Consider the following 17,877-nt stretch of genomic DNA (forward strand, 5'->3'; position numbering starts at 1 on the left):
AGTTATTGGCCAGCTCTTCCCGTGAGCGACATTCTCGCATTGGTGCACACCACTAAGGCGGTAAAAACTTTCTACATGTCCACTTTTATTAAGTGGATATGTCTATTGGCGGTGGCCCTTTCTTCCTCCAATCCTGGATTTCGCTGTGTTTGGAATCAGGCAAACAGTTGTTTTCATTGTGTATCCGTTTCCATCTCATCAAGGCCGCGTGAGCTCCTTGGACCTCGAATAGTTACAGTATTTGGAGCCACAGGCGGCTATGCCAATTGAGCCAAGTGTCCAAAAGAGGCAACTTCCTTCGCTGGGCAAGGGTATGTAAAATAATCTGTGACCACATTCCACAATTTTGAATTTTACCAAATTGAATAGAAAGCTTTCAGTTCGAGCTACAGAATGATCTGAGTAGTATTAAATCGAAGTGCGAAATTTCTTTTTAAATAAGTTAAACGTACTAGATTAAGGTAACTTATAAACGAAACGGGTGATTCCAAGCCTTTTCAATGAAGCAAATATAAATTTCTTTTTTTACTCTTTCGTATTTAGTAAAAAGGGAACAGCTAAATCGATAAACTTTCCAGCATAATATTCCACACAAAAAATTTTTTTTTATTTTTGTAGCTAATTTTAAGCTATATTCACCAACCAGGAATTTTTCCAAAATCGTCCAGGAAAACCGGGAAAAAACCAGGAATATGAAATCACCAATTGAGTTGCCACTCGGTACAGGTCCTGAGGATACCAGAGCATAGAATTTTTAATGAAGAGGACGCTGACGTCGAAAAATCATGTGATCATGGTCGAGATTGCACTAGAACTAGAACGTGGCTAAAGAAAGACAGGAAGGAGGTTTGATCGGAACAGATGCAAAATACAAGGTGGGACCGGCAAACTGAGGTTGGGAGTCAGTCCCGGCATAGTGGTTAGCATTCACGCCTCTCACGCCGAGGACCCGGGTTCAAATTCTAGCCCCGCAGAAGTCGTGAATGACATATAAGCTGTTAAAGTAACTATAATCTTAAAAAAACTGAGGTTGGTAGCGAGAATCACTTCAGGTACACTGTGTTACAGGTATGTGGGTACCAGGTAGTGTATGTGTCCCCAACAGCGTTTCGGTTGCAGAATTACACGGCGTTTGCATCATCTATACGCTGCAGTCTCAGTATGTTTTTGTACACTGTTCTGAGCTATCCACTGTTTTCTGATCTGTCATCTGGCATCGAGGATCAGGATTTGGTTAATCGGCACGATTATTGTTGTCAGATGCCGGGCCTCTCTCTTTGCCTTGGCGCAGCATGGAGGGTATAGATAATTTTTACTGGCGACCTGATCTTCTGGACCCGCTTTTGCGATAAAATGAAAGACGAATATAATTCAACAAGACTACGCATGACGAACTGTGACACAAAGACTTCATTGAGCAATTCTGGGTGATCTTGGTCCGAGGAACGGCGCTCAATTGACCGAAGTGTGTTAGTCCAGCCGGCCAATACCTACTCAGCTTGCTCGCGAGCCGGACCGAGACCCAATCAGCAACACGCTACAGTCCTTCAACTTGCTGAAAAAAAAGATTATGTTCGCTGACGGTCCGTGTGATTCCAGTTTGTCTCATCATCTTATCATCATCGACAAAATCATCATGGAAGAATCCGCACAGACCTTTTCGCCCGTTATCATCATTTCCTTGTCCGAGCCTAGAGCAAACATGGCTCTAACTATCCCATCTTGTTCCGCAAATGGAAACGGAATTTCGGACACATTTATTGTGTCGCCAGCACTAAATTGGACTTCCGAAAAAACGGCAAACGATTTTTCTTCCGTACCGTACATTAAACCTAGTGTCGGAAGTAGTGCGCTGTATAGCACGTCTCATATGCTATACAGCGCACTACTCATATGCTATATAGCGCACTACTTCCGACACTAGGTTTAATGTACGGTACGGAAGAAAAATCGTTTACCGTTTTTTCGGAAGTCCAATTTAGTGCTGGATACACAATATATTCAATTTTTCCAGATCGAAAAAGGGTCTCGATTTTGGCAATGTATGTAGGCAACGCGCATTTGTTGCCAAATTGGAAATCATAGCGTACCTACAATAAATTTCTTGTATTGCATTCTGTCACGTTCAAAACAATAACCAAGATATTTTTTTTATTTTTCTATTTTCAGTTTCTTATTGAGCCAAAGTCACTAGAGAAACAAATAAAACTGCAACTGCCGATTACACTAGGAACATATCCCTTCAAAATTAATGACGAAGAAGACACGAACGAATGGGCAGAAACGGTGTACAAGCCTGAGACTCATTACCCCTCAACACTTCCCATTTTCAGACCATGGTTGCACGAAAAAGCTGAAATAAAATGACACTGGAGACCGTAATCGTGCCTTCGTTAAGCCGTACTGGAAAGTGAAATTATTCGCAGATTATTCTACGCTACTTACGATAGTGATAGTTAAGTCTTCCGAAATATTTATAGCCGATAGATTTGAGCAAAAGTAGGTCAGGGGCTTAAGTTGGACCTCAACCTTTGTTAGCTTAAAGAAAAGTCTTATTTCGTGAGCCTGTAAAATTGTTTGGTCATATAACAGACCTCATAATCCCTAGAAAAGTAATGGCGCTGGTATAACGATGATACAGGCCCTCCACTCGCCCCCGTTCATGTTAATCAGGCGAATTTATCTTAGACTAATCTCATGTTTTAGTCTTGACCTTGAAATGCGGTCATACATATATATTAATATTTTTTTGAAACGGTGGTTCTACAATTGATGAAGGGACGGTAGGGGAAAGAAATGAAAATTTTGTTGTTGAAGGACGGTAAAGAGCGGAAAGGTGAGGAGGAGGGGGAAGGGGGTATTGGTAGCTACGCTTAACAAGTAGTCGTTTTGACTCTTACCTTTTGTCCAATGTTGGAAGGTGCATGGGTCGACCTCTCTTTCACCAAAAAAAGTTTCATTTCTTTCCCCTACCGTCCCTTCATCAATTTTAGAACTACTGTTTCAAAAAAAAATATTAATTTATCTTGTTTGATATTTATAATGTTTTGTCCTGTCACTTGTTTTAGAGCACAGTTGTTTTCACATATACTTGTCTTCATTTTCTAATTATTCATTATATAACTAGTATTTTGCTATATACGTCCATTCACTTTTTTTATTGTTCCTAAATTTTAATTAAGTCTACTAAGCAATTTTCGAAACTGATTTCAATGATACTAAAAGTCAAGCACTTAACATTCACATCCCAAATTATTCAATTCGGTTTTTTCTATAATCTAAAGTTTTGTTACTAGCCGAAAATCTTATTATTATATAACAAAACTGAAAATAAATTCTGAATCGATGGGACCTGTTCAGCAGTAGCAGCAACGGCAGTGAAATTCGTAAACTATTGTGTTGCCAAAAGACTGATTCGATTCTGGAAATAAGAATTATAGGTTTGAAATTAACTGTAACCTCCAATGGTGAAAACGTGATTTAAGATTTTCATGAGAAATATATGTTCATAATTAACTTTTCTTTATTAAAAACAACAGAAAAGACAGCTTTTTCAATAATTTTCGACGATTTTCTCAGTGATTTAATGAAGCAACGATGTGTTTCAATGTTATTTGCTTTGACTACACTGTTTTGTAGTCGGACCGTGTACGCTGCTATGTTGGCCTCTTTTGTTCTCCCACCATCCTTATGAACAGCGAGTGAGACGTCAAACTCGCAGTTTTCCATAAGAATACTGGAGAATAAAAGAGATGACCAATACCGTTTGCCGAACGCGGTGAGTGTATGCCCCGATAAACAATTTAGACAAATGGCATTTTACGCATCATCCGACCAAAGATATCAAATCTATTAATGCAGATGCCGATTAGTAGGTTGCAGATAGGAACGCGAACTTACTGAATAGGGAATAAAGATCGAGGGTATTTTTATGAGGGCGTATACAAATTCAGATTTCAGGACTGCTTAAAGCACCTTGAGGGTGAAAATATGTTAGGTCTGATCAAAATTAGTTCCATCGCTCCTACTTTTAAAGCGAAAAATCAAAAGTTTAGCTCAATAATAGTATCTTCCAGTGGTAACAGCTTGAAGAACTACAGCTAGTAAGAAGATTGGTATGCTGATAGCCCTCACTTAGTCAACCCATCGCTTGTAATAAGGTAAAACAATCAGTGACCCGCTTAGACTGCTTAAAACCGGTTCTTTACCCTATAACCTGTAAAAATCCAGTGATACCAGCGCCAGTACTTATCTAGTAGTTATGAAGTCTGTTGGGGATATTGATATGTTTTTCAATTACAGTCTGTACAACATTGCATTCGCCTTTTCAAAATTTTAGTTATAATACGCATTCTAAAAATTTTACGTAGGTCAACATTTTTTTAAATATTTGAAACACATGATGCGTACTTACACTTACGCTATCCCACGTCAAGAATATTAGCAAACTAGCAAAAAACCATTTCTGCACAGCAACTCAAACCGTATGCATGGTGTTTGGGTCATAAGCCACGCGTATTTGATATTGCAAATATGTACCTACATGAGCTTTAGTAAAATACCGAAGACTACAGAACTCAAGACTGGGCATTCTGTCAAATCTCGACGGACAGGGTTAGCACGCCCTCTACGGATGACAGTGGTAACTTTAAGGTTGTATATGTGCCATCATTCTAGCATCACAACCACCATGACATCATACATCAACATCACACGCATACATTCTTTTAGATGTTTGCGATCACTAACACTTATGAACAGTAGTAACTCCCTTGAGATATGAGATGGAGTTAGTAGTATCATCCTTTGTTGTGTATATGCGTACCTGTTACCTTCTACTATGCCCAGTCTTGAGTTCTGGAGTCTTGGAAAATACGGAATTTTGAAGAGGTTACTAACACCCATGCAAAAATGGCTACTTTCGCTAAGAGATGCGCTGATGGTGACGCATGATGTTTATATGGAAAAATAACTGAGATGCCAGTCTTGTTAATAATGGGGTCTGCCGTAAAATATAGGTACTAAAATAGAGATATTCACGATAGGCCTGACAAATTTTGTCCAAGTGAATTATAACAAATTAGGCCTGACACATTTTGTCCAAGTGAAAATAATGTATTCAAAACAACAAAAAGCTCATCATTTTAATACTTGAAATGCGTTACAGAATATCTATTGGCTTCAGAAGCGGTTCACGCTTATTAAAACAATTTAAAATTCATACTGATACTATTGATAATGATATACACTAAATTCGATGCTTTTACTGTTCAACATAGCGAATTCGTTCATTAATACCCAGACTCAGGTCGATTAGAACGAGTTTTAATGAACTGCGCCAAATTACCGTGAACGGATCCTGGTTAACCCAAAAACACTCATTTAGAAACACAGTTTTAAATCATCTAGCATTACGCATTAGCGTTCATCTCTAGGATGGCTATAGTCCCGAGGATTTAATTCGTCAGCGTATTAGAATCCAATGCAAACTAAGGGGTCATATGAGTTATACGGTTAAAAAACTATTTTTTCATTGAAAAATTGGCAAAATGAAAACTGTTTGTACCGCGCTTGTCTAGAGCAATTACACAGCGAATAAAAAATTTTACACCGTTCAATTTTTCGATACGAACTGGATTAGCTCACAAGCTGTTTTTTGAGTTTTTCAACCATTGTAAAACAGATATTAAAAAAAAACAATATAAAAAAAATCATCTAGTTTTTCAACGAAAGTGTGTACCAATAAAAATAATATAATTTTAGTATAGGTATGGAAATCAGCTGTTCACTTCTGTGACAAAAAAAAGAAAGAAAAAAGCAAGTTGAAAACGCCGCAAAAATAGGGTTATTCGCTCCAATATCTGGTATAGCTTAGAAATCTGTTGCCTTAAAACTCTTTCCAGCGAGTATCAGTGACATAGGCAAACAAAGGTGAAGGTATATTCAAATTTGCGCTATTATTTAATATCGCTCAATGGAATTTGGTAATGGTGTTTTTTTTTAAAGTTTAAACAACTATGGGTCATTCCATCTCAAACGCACACAATGTTTGGATTCGACCATCAGCGGTTTCAACCAAAGTTAGTATACTTGTTCATTCCGACCCCACAACCAATTTTACAAAGTTTTATGCCGATCGATCAATCCCCCTAGCAGTGACGCTACTTCCTTTTTTGCTTTGCTGATTTTCCCCTATTTTTAAGAATATTAGCAAACCCTAACACTTTCCTATGTCAATTAGGGAAAGGGTGGGCACCATGAGATTCGCCGGAAAATTTTACGTAATATTACTTATATTTTGTCAGTTGGCAGGCCGTTCCTGAATTTCATTCGTTTTTAGGCTAGATTTTCCCGTAGTGCAATAAAATGTTAATGAAGCCATTTTCAAGTATCGATTATCGAAATTACTTCGAAGTTTAGAATAATCACGGCAGTGAAATACCACATTAGTCGACATAACAATGCATTATATTGCTCAAATAACTAGCACACTTAAATAATAAAACTATAAAAATTTGTACGAAATTGTTACTTTCATTTAAATATATACAAAAGTATCCCGTGGTTAACATTCACGCCGCAGAAGTCATGAATGACCCAAAGCTAGTTAACCCTCTAACGGGCAACACCGAAAAACAATGCGATCAAGCTAATTCAATTCAGATATATTACAATTTTTTTATGTCAATCATTTTGCTCTAGATGTCCTTTACCTTCAAAAGTAAAAAACGGAATATTTGCGCATTAATTATTTTCGAAATTTTTCAGAATTTTTGTTTTTGAACGATTATAACTTTTGAATGCATGGTCAGAATGTTATGATATTAGTATCAAAATGTCAAGAAATTTGTTCTGAACACATTTTGCATATTGCCAATTAAAAACAAATTTCGTATGTGGCACTGGAGCTCCAAAAGCGAAGGCCGTCTACAGACGGTCTTACCCGTTAGAGGGTTAAAGCCACTATAATCAAAAAAAAAATCCCGAACATCAAAATTTATTATGCTGATTTTATGTTGAAAATACATCTTTTTCATTAAAATACTTTATTTAGTCATGAAAATGTCCGGAAGCTTCAAGTAGACGTGTTTAAACATACTTTCACTAACAATTCAGATATAATTACGCATGCCCCTGATATTCAAAACGCCTTATCTCCCAAACTACCAATATTGTTTTTTCTAGTTAAGTGATTCTTATGTAGAACTTTCTGGTGAACATTTTGAGCATATTTATTTGAAAATAAAATTGGGGGTGTTTGGAGATATTCGCATTTTTTGTTTTAAATTACAAAAAAAAATGTATAATGTTGACAAATTATATAAAAACTGATAACATCATTCGATTGCGCAGCCAAAATCCATGGAAAAAGTATATTGGCATGTCTTCACATCAAACAGTTTCAGAGATATTTGAACTCGTAAAATGACTTTTTGAAAATCTGTAAAAAAGGAAGTAACGCCACTGCTAGAGGGATTGATCAATCGGCATAAAACTTTGGGAGATTGGTTGTGGGATCGGAATGAACAAGTATGCCAACTTTGGTTGAATCCAATCGCTGATGGTTGGATCCAATTTTTCCGATTTTTGTGTACGTTTGAGATGGAATGATCCCTATTTAAAACAATTAAAGCAGAAGCCTTAGCAAATATATGTAAAACGCAAAAGTAAAGTACCGATAGATATTCTTATGCACCTAGAAATGGGTGACTGGCTGGACTGGTGGAAATATTAAACGAGGTATTAAGAGTGTTGTTCTAACCAACAACAAAACAATTCCATCAAGCAAAATGTGACACTATATATCAATGTATTTCACACTTTGTTGATTTTTGTGCATAGTTGTATGTGTTTCGATAAAATTGCATTATAGTTAAAACTATAGTTTCTTCTCTGATATTTTTAGTCAGCCACATAGAAACGAATTTCGACTAAAATCGATTTTAATATATTTTTCCGTCCAAAACAATAAAATAAGTTACAATAACATATTATTTTATAATCTCAAAGATGACACACTATTCGGAGCACTATGCATTTTCTACAATAAGTGATATTTTTACAGTATATAAAATAAGTGCCATAAGCACATGTGTATATTATTAGACCTTTTTTATTTTTGATGCGAAGTTCAAAATCATTAAATATATTTTGTATAATATTACATACTTTATCTTGTAGTTATCATTTATGGCATTCCTTGACCTTTTCAATAAGTGCCGCTTTATTTAGTTTTGAAACGCCTTCCACACCTTGTTGTTGCAAGTAAGCACGAAGAGTCGTAACCAGAAGGGTACCAGTCTAATTAGCAGAAAACGAAAAATTACATTTAAAGCTATAACGCCTGCTTCACATCTTACCTTGCCGTTTCGAATCGCGTCTTCAATTGCGCTATAGTCTAAATCCAAGGTAGTTCGGGGATTTTTGGAATTTGGTCCCTCTTCAACAGTGGTTTTGCTGCGTTTCTTCGGAATGTTTACTGCATCCTGTCAAAGCATATAAAGAAATTGCACATCAACTTTTTTTTTCAAGTATAATATTTTGCATGTCATCTCAGTCAAGATAATTTTGCAGTCGCCCACGTAGTGGGAAAGTCGAACGTGACCGCTCTAGTGTATGGTGGTTTCAAAGCACTCAAGTTCCTTGTTCTTTGCCCGGTCATAACCGTGTGATTCAAAGTCCAAATCGTCAGTGCAAAACCGCTGTACGGATTTCGACTAACTAAGAATAGACACCAGCAAAACACCCTTCGAAACCTCTACTATCAACATCCGCACGACTATACAGCTGCGAGTGGTAATTGTGCACTAAAATTATCATTTATGGAATTAATCATATGGACTCGGTTTCTAAGATTCAGGCAACCCAGCGAGGTCAAGTGGCCAAGTGACAGTATCTTCACTGGTCAATTTGTTGAGCACATTTGAGCTTGAAAACAAACCCTAAAATTTCGAGGCAGGACATAAGGGCATCCTACGTTCATCTTCAAAGTATTAGGTACCTTGAACCAGGCTTCATTTTCGGTTTTTTGCTCAGTACATGCTCATTTGATTACAGCGCCTCAGGGAAACGGTATTCGAACAAGTAGTGTAAAAGACAATAGAGATTGCTGACATTTATCTCACGCACACTTCGCCGCGTATACGTATACGCGATTTGTATTCATCGCGAATTCTTTTTTTCCATAGCGAAATCGTTTCGCGATGCACACAAACCACCAATACAGTCACACACTAGCAACCCTTATTATAGAGTCATTTATTATCTACAATATTGCTGAAGAAAGTATAAAGGTTGCTTCATTTAGAATTGGAACAAACTTTTGCTCATATTATGGCGCTCTTGGTGGACGGATTTGGAAGTTCTTGGTGCCCACGTGTCGGAAATTTTGTTAGCTTCACCTATGGATTTTTGACATTCCGAAAAACGACTGTATTTTGTAAACAAACAACATGGAAGCCGAAAGAAGAGAAAAAATTGTGCACAGTTATTTGGAAAATCCATTTTGGTCTGCATCTAGGCTAGCCAAACAGCTGAAATTGCCCAGAAATACCGTATGGCGCGTTATCGAACGGTATAAGGAAACATTGGCGACGATTCGGAAGCCTCACGCTAATCATCGGAGTGGAACTGTCGACCGGAAACTGCGTGGTAAGATTTTGAAGACCCTCAAGAGGAATCCCAATCTGTCGGACCCAGAAAATTCGGTGCTGCCCATAGTACCGTGAGGAGAATTCGACTCCGGGAAGGAATCAAGTCGTATCGAGCTAGCAAACAGCCAAACCGAACCATAAAACAGAATAGTGTGGCTTGGAAACGGCTCGGGGGGATGTTCCAAGCAAATTTAAATTGGTTTTTGTCGACAAATTTGCACGAAAATTGATTATTTGGTAGGGCATTTGCAGCTGTGGCAGAAAAACGAAAGTTTTCGTTACAAATAAGACAATGACGTCGGAACTGTACCAAAAGGAGTGTCTCCAAAAACGAATTTTGCCGTTCATTCGATCCCACCACCATCCCGTGATGTTTTGGCCAAATTTGGCAAGCTATCATTACAGCAAAATCGTTCAAGAATGGTATGCAGAGAAAGGGGTCCAGTTTGTTCCGAAAGACCTTAACCCACCCAATTGCCCCCAGTTCCGCCCTATTTTTTTTATTTATTTATTTACTAGCTGACCCGATAAACTTCGTATTGCCACAAATTATCCTGTGTTGTACATAAATCATGAATCTCGGATGATCTTTGTCACAATTTTGAGTTTTGCAAGTTTCTGAGGAGTTCAACCTTAGATGATTCATTTTGGCAGTTTCGTAACTATGAAAGCAGTTAGACTCTATTTTAAGTTTGCTTCCACTGCACTTATTTGTTCAACTAGAAGCTGAGAAAAATGCACTAAGGTTGAGGAGAACAAAAAAGCTCTTTGATGGAGACCTTAGGGGCCATCTCAGTATCTTAAAGGATTTTAAAATTAATCCCATATTAACGCATGAGGACTGGATGGATAGACAATATAACTTTGAACGACTATTCCATGTAACAGAAACAAGTCGCACGGAGTGGGAATCAGGTGGGCCCAATATTCAACCAGGATCGATAATCTTCTACACTGACGGTTCTAAACTAAACAACAAAGTTGGAACTGGCGTAACGGGCCCCGGAGTCGACATATCAATATCCATGGGCCAATGGCCGACTGTTTTTCAAGCAGAAATACAGGCAATTATTGAATGTGCTACAGTTTGTCTGCGACGAAATTATAGAAATGCAAATATATGTATATTTTCTGACAGCCAGGCTGCTTTAAAAGCACTGAAGTCAGTTTCGTGTTCGTCTAAACTGGTTTGGGAATGTATTCAATTGCTGCAGCAGGTGGCTAGAAAAAGCACAATAAATCTTTTTTGGGTCCCTGGGCACTGCGGAATTGAAGGCAATGAAAAAGCGGATCAGTTGGCAAAAGCTGGATCGATTAAACCTTTCATTGGACCAGAACCATTCTGTGGGGTCTCAGAATGTACTATTAAAATGGAATTAAAAAACTGGGAAAAATCAATGATTGACGATGTCTGGAAAAAAAATTTGACAGCTCGACAATCAAAGAAATTTATATCTCCTAATAAAACAATAACCCAGAAACTTCTTAGCCTGTCTAAAAAGGACTTACGTACTTACTGTGGCCTCGTAACAGGCCACTGCGCAAGTAAATATCACTTAAAACAACTGGGAAAATTAGAAGATGACACGTGTCGCTTCTGTAACCTAGAAAGTGAAAATGCGGAACATCTACTATGTTATTGCGTGGCACTACTTCATAAAAGAAAAACTTTCTTTGACATGACTTTAATACAACCCTCGGATGTATGGATGAATTCTCCCAATAAGGCAATAAACTTTATTCGTTGTATAATACCTTATTGGGACAATGCCGTCGATCAGCAAGTGGAAATCACTCATACTAATAGTGATACGACACCCTGATGTGGCGTACAATAAACTGGGGCCTGCCACAATAGATCAAATAACTGGTCGCAGTGGAAAATGTACCCAAAAAAAAAAAAAAAAAAAAAACTATGAAAGCATCCCAGGTAATCAATAAGCATCAGCAATGCGATTCAAATGTAGGCCAATAAGCATTTAAGTCGCCTTAAAAGCTACTTAAATGCTATTTTGGCAAAATATACAGCTACTTTACTGATAACCTTCTTATAGTGCTGACAATGCTAATTTACAGCTAATTAATTACCGACACGAAGAATTTGAATACAATTTTGGATGCCAATTTACAATATGAAATGCACCTATGCAGTCAAAAAGCTAATATACAACAATGTGCAGTATAAAATGCCAGATGCTGATGTTGATGCTTATTAGTTACCAGGAATGGGTAGTTTAATATACAAATTTGCAATTTTTCCTCACAATAAAGTAGAAACAACTCCCCTGTCCCCTCATTGCATAGCCAGAAACCGGATAGTAATATTCACCAAATATTCCACGGAAAACTTTTTTATGGAAAGTACCATTTCGCGATCCTCTCCTTACTCGCTGTCGCTCGTTCCAGGAAACTCAAGTAGACCTAGGAAAACAAATAAACCTAGACAGTAGTGATTTCTTCGCGTGGGCGGCGCTTCCGACGGCGGGTCGCCGGCAACACTCGCGGCCGTCTCGTCCTGAATGATCTAGTGTTACTATAGATAGTTTTTGTGGTCTTGTTGTTAGTTGTTGGATAGTTTGTGTGGCCTAATGTTTCATGGAAGATTCTCGAATTTCTCGAGTTCGATTAGTTTTTGAGTTTCGCAAACATTTCTGTTTTATTTGTATGAGAGTCCATATCCCCCTACCACAGGGGTAAGAGGTCTCTAACTATCATAAAATAAATTCAAGACTCCAAAATCTCCCACATGCCAAATTTGGTTCCATTTGCTTGATTAGTTCTCAAGTTAGGCCATTGCAAATCATATTTAAAGTTTTTGTCACCCCCCCCCCCCCCTTGGAAATTGGCTTGAAAAATCGGGGGGCAAAAAAATAATTTGTAGGATATGAGTCAAATTTCTTTTTATAAAATCAATTGTCTGTGGGCTCTACAGTCTGAAAAACACGAAAAATGAGTCTCCGAGTTGAATTAACGTTTCTAGCACGAAACACAATAAGGAAATTCAAACAATGGAATTTTCGAAAATCGTCCAAAAAAATTTTCCTTCGTTTTTTTCTTTTTTCGTATATTTTTGCATAGAAAATAATAACGTATATATTATAAGCAAGAATAGATTCGGTTTTCACGTTTAAACCTTAAATAAAAATTCTTAAAATCCAGGTTTTTTTTTGCTCGATAAAAAATTCACTTTGTTCCCTCCCCCCCCTTCAGTAGCCGAACACCGGAAGGACAAAAACTTTATAAAATATTTGTAATGGCCTTATAAGGAAATTTGTATTTCATTTGTATGGGAGCCCCCCCCCCCCTCTTAAAAGAGGAAGCGGTCGTAATTCACCATAGAAAAATGTCTGCCATCTAAAACTCCCACATGCCAAATTTGGTTCTATTTGCTTTAATAGTTCTCGAGATAAGAGGAAATTTGCATTTCATTTGTATGGAAGCCCACCCTCTTAAAGGGGAGATGGATCATAACTCGCTTTCTAAAGAGGAGAGGGGTCTCAATTCACCATAGAAAAAAATCTTGTCTCCAAAACCACTTACATGTCAAATTTGGTTCCATTTAATTGATTAATTCTCGAGTTATGAGGAAATTTGTATTTCATTTGTATGGGAGCCCCCCTCCTAGGGTTGGGATACCGGGAGTACCGGAAACGGGAATACCGGTACTACCGGCTGATTTTCCAGTACCGAAATACCGGTACTGGCACAAGAGAAAACCGGTACTTTCGGTACTGATCATTTATGCATGTTTTCTAACATTCGGCCTTAAAATCGAAGAAAACAATTTTAAAATAATTTATAAAACTATGCGCTATATTTTGATAAAGCTAGCGGATGAGTTACTACAACAATTCAACATCAGTAACGAGATTGAGGAAATTGTTGAGCGCTAGTTATTGGAATGAATATGGCTAGCTGATCATGAAGGAAAAATTGGTACGGACTTCCGACGCCTATAGCATTTCAAGCTTTAAGGAGCTCGATTAGACCTGTACAGCAAAATACTCTGCGGAATGAATTCGCTTGGATGTAACTCAAGGATTGAAGAGCAAGTATGCTTTTCGGTACCCTGATTACAGCCTGTCCTTCAGCGATACATTCTGAGAAAGCATTTTCAGCGTCTGGCAGATTCGTTTTCGCATGGTGAACAGTACATTGAATATTCTGTGCATCTTAAAGTTGAATTTTGCAAGCTTCTCCTCTAGCAGCATACAACCGGGGGCGTGTTGTATCAAAAATTTGTCTCCACTGTACTTGGTCCTAGGCTACTTGTCACCAATTCATTGAGCTTCTCGAAGTCGGCTTCAACCTGGTCGTTGGGCCCCTCTATTCATGGTATCGGTGGGGTTTTTGAAAAGAACATATTTCGGTGCACAGTCATCCGTCATCCTTGCAACATTGCCGACCCATCGTAGTCTCCCGACTTTCGCCAGATGTCGCTTGGAATCATTTTACAAGGGCCCTATTCTCATAGATCTTAGATGAGAACACAATTAGCGATTTTGAAAGTACCTGGGTGACTCCTGTTAGCTAACTGACAGTACAAATGAAATGGTAACTGCAAGGTGAGGTGAAGTGACTTAAGAATTGGACCACAAATAAAAGTATTAGTAGATTTTTCAAAGAACAAGGATTTTCTTTTTAAAGCTTTGGGTACCGGTACCAGTACCGGTATTACCGGTACTAATCCTTCCAGTACCGAAATACCGGTTCTCAAAAATCCTGTCGGTACTCCCAACCCTACCCCCTCCTAAAAAGGTAAGGGGTCCTAAATCATCATAGAAAAAATGGTTGCCTTCAAAAACACCCACATGCCAAATAAGGTTCCATTTGCTTGATTAGTTCTCTAGTTATGAGAAAATTTGTATTTCATTTGTGTAGAAATTTCCCCTCTTAAAGTGGAGAGGGGTCCTAATTCACCATAGAAAATATTTTTGCCTCCAAAAACCTCCACATGGTGAATTTGGTTCTATTTGCTTGGTTAGTTCTCGAGTAATGAGGAAATTTGTATGTCATTTGTATAGGAGCCCCCCTCTTAAAGTGGGGAGGGGTTCTAATTAACCATAGAAAATATTCTTGCCCTCGAAAACTTTCACATGCCAAATTGTGTTCCATTTGCTTGATTAGTTCTCGAGTTATGAGGAAATTTGTATTTCATTTGTATAAGAACCCCCCCTCCTAAAGTGGGAAGGGGTCACAATTCATCATAGAAAAAATTTTTGACTCCAAAAACACCCACATGCCAAATTTAGTTCCATTTGCTTGATTAGTTCTCGAGTTATGAGGAAATTTGTATTTCATTTGTGTAGAAATTTCCCCTCTTAAAGTGGGGAGGAGTCCTAATTCACCATAGAAAATATTTTTGCCTCCAAAAACCTCCACATGCCAAATTTTGTTCTATTTGCTTGATTAGTTCTCGAGTTATGCAGGGGAGTTGCCTCCCCCAGTGGACGGCGCTTCCGACGGCGGGTCGCCGGCAACAGTCGCGGCCGTCTCGTCCTTAATGATCTAGTGTTACTGTAAATAGTTTTTGTGGTCTTGTTATTGACTAATGTTTTATGGAAGAGTCTCGAATTTCTCGAGTTCGATTATTTTTTGAGTTTCGCAAAAATTTCTGTTTTATTTGTATGAAAGTCCATATCCCCCTACTACAGGGGTGAGAGGTCTCTGATTATCATAAAATAAATTCAAGACTCCAAAATCTCCCAGATGCCAAATGTGGTTCCATTTGCTTAATTAATTCTCAAGTTATAAGGAAATTTGAATTTCATTTGTATGGGAGCCCCCCCCCCCCCTCCTAAACAGGGGAGGGGTCTTAATTCATCATAGAAAAAATTTCTGCCCCCTAAAAGCCTCACATACCAAATTTAGTTCCATTTACTTGTTTAGTACTCAAATTATAAGGAAATTTGTATTTCATTTGTATGGGAGCACCCCCTCTTACAAGGGGAAGGGGTCGTAATTCACCACAGAAAAAAATTCTGCCATCTAAAACTCCCACATGCCAAATTTGGTTCCATTTGCTTGGTTAGTTCTCGAGATAAGAGGAAATTTGCATTTCATTTGTATGGAAGCCCACCCTCTTAAAAGGGAGACGGGTCATAACTCGCTTTCTAAAGAGGAGAGGGGTCTCAATTTACCATAGAAAAAAATCTTACCTCCGAAACGACTTGGATGTCCAATTTGGTTCCATTTGCTTGATTAGTTCTCGAGTTATGAGGAAATATTTTTTTTTGAAACGATGATTCTACAATTGATGAAGGGACGGTAAGGGAAAGTAATGAAGAAGGATTTTTTTCCGGGAATGAAGGGGAAGGGTGGAAAGGAAGGGGGGAGGGGTAATAGGTAGCTATGCTTAACAAGTTGTCGTTGTGACTCCTATCTTTTGTCCAATGCTGGAAGATGCATGGGTCGAACCAAGCTATAATCAGAGATTATAACCGGATTTGAACCCACAACATCTGCCAGGGCGTGTCGCTCACTTCAAATTCAAATTTGGTTCCATTTGCTTGATTAGTTCTCGAAATATGAGGAAATTTGTATTTCATTTGTACAGGAACCCCCTCTTAAAGTGGGGAGGGGTCCTAATTCACCATAGAAAATTTTCTTGCCCTCGAAAACCTTCACATGCCAAATTTGGTTCCATTTGCTTGATTAGTTCTCGAGTTATGAGGAAATTTGTATGGAAGCCCCCCCCCCTCTTAAAGGGGAGGGGAGCTATAATTCCCCTTATAAAGAGGGGAGGGGTCTCAATTTACCATAGAATAAATTCTTGTCACCGAAAACATCCACATGCCAAATTTTGTTCTATTTGCTTGATTAGTTCTCGAGTTATGAGGAAATTTGTATTTCATTTGTACAGGACCCCCACTTTAGGAAGGGGGGCTCCTATACAAACGAAATACAAATTACCTCATAACTCGAGAACTAATCAAGCAAATGAAACCAAATTTGGCGTGTAGGTGTTTTTGGAGGCAAAAATTTTTTCTATGATGAATTAGGACCTCTCCCCACTTTAGGAGAAGGGGGGCTTCTATACAAATGAAATACAAATTTCCTCATGACTCGAGAACTAATCAAACAAATAGAACCAAATTTGGCATGTGAAGGTTTTTGGAGGCAAAAATATTTTCTATAGTGAATTAGGACCCATCCCCACTTTAAGAGGGGGGGGGGGCTTCTACACAAATGAAATACAAATTTCCTCATAATTCGAGAACTAATCAAGCAATGCAAACCAAATTTAGCATGTGGGTGATTTTGTAGGCAAGAATAGTTAGGGGTATAGGAGAAGGAGCCCCGGGAAGTTTTCTACTTTACTGTGAGGAAACATTGCAAATTTGTATATTAAACTACCAATTCCAGGTAACTAATAAGCATTAACATAAGCAGCAAATCAGCGTATCTGGCATTTTATACTGCACATTTTTGTATATTAGCTTTATGACTGCATAGGTGTTGTAAATTGGCATCCAAAATTGAATTCAAATTCTTCGTGTCGGTAATTAGCTGTAAATTAGCATTGTCAGCACTATAAGAAGGTTATCAGTAAAGTAGCTGTATATTTTGCCAAAATAGCATTTAAGTAGCATTTAAGGCGACTTAAATGCTTATTGGCCATATATTTGAATAGCATTGGTGATGCTTATTGGTTACCTGGGATGCTTTCATAGTTACGTAACTGCCAAAATGAATCATCTAAGGTTGAACTCCTCAGAAACTTGCAAAACTCGAGATTGTGACAAAGATCATCCGAGATTCATGATTTATGTACAACTCAGGTTAATTTGTGGCAATACGAAGTTTGTCGGGTCAGCTAGTCTTTTAATAAAACTAAGCATGTTATTAGCCTTGTTAACAATCGTGTTAAAATGGTCTATGAATGTCAATTTTGAGTCAAGAATCACTCCTAAATCTCTTACTTTACTACATCTTCCTACATGTTGCAAGAGTACAGTTGAAGTCATTTAGTGTATGTTTTCTTGTATATGAAATGATGCTGCATTTTTTAATATTCAGATCAAGAAGACTCTTGATGCACCAGTTGTAAAAAATGTCGATCTCTTGTTGGAATACTTGAAGGTCTAGTTGAGAAATACTGGGCAATCATGCAGAGGAGACTCAAGACAAAGCAAAAAGTTGTCAAAGACATCAATCAGATGAACACCTGGTGGAATAAGATAGCCAAAACGATGGACGAAGAAAATGTGCGCCGCCCTATGTG

General features: G+C 38.0%; 2 protein-coding genes across 5 annotated transcripts in view; one reads left to right on the top strand and one right to left on the bottom strand.

Annotated features, from left to right (window-relative positions):
* LOC128743286 (arrestin domain-containing protein 4) overlaps nucleotides 1-8,124 on the top strand; it is a 79,673-nt gene extending 71,549 nt beyond the window's left edge. For both annotated transcript variants that reach the window (XM_053839834.1, XM_053839835.1), the window contains one exon: nucleotides 2,170-8,124. In XM_053839834.1, coding sequence (XP_053695809.1) covers nucleotides 2,170-2,367 — 198 coding nt within the window. In that variant the 3' untranslated portion in view covers nucleotides 2,368-8,124. The remainder of the gene's footprint in view (nucleotides 1-2,169) is intronic.
* The window catches only part of LOC128743285 (X-ray repair cross-complementing protein 6), a 65,702-nt gene continuing 51,226 nt past the window's right edge, over nucleotides 3,402-17,877 (bottom strand). For 2 of the 3 annotated variants that reach the window (XM_053839832.1, XM_053839830.1), the window contains exons 16-17: nucleotides 8,361-8,486; nucleotides 8,102-8,301 (exon numbers count right to left, since the gene is read on the bottom strand). In XM_053839832.1, coding sequence (XP_053695807.1) covers nucleotides 8,185-8,301; nucleotides 8,361-8,486 — 243 coding nt within the window. In that variant the 3' untranslated portion in view covers nucleotides 8,102-8,184. Of the gene's footprint in view, nucleotides 3,422-8,101; nucleotides 8,302-8,360; nucleotides 8,487-17,877 lie in introns of those variants that run through there. The other variant, XM_053839831.1, reaches the window with a different exon arrangement.

The sequence above is a fragment of the Sabethes cyaneus genome, chromosome 3 (assembly GCF_943734655.1).
Source record: "Sabethes cyaneus chromosome 3, idSabCyanKW18_F2, whole genome shotgun sequence".
NCBI classification, from domain to species: Eukaryota; Metazoa; Arthropoda; class Insecta; order Diptera; family Culicidae; genus Sabethes; species Sabethes cyaneus.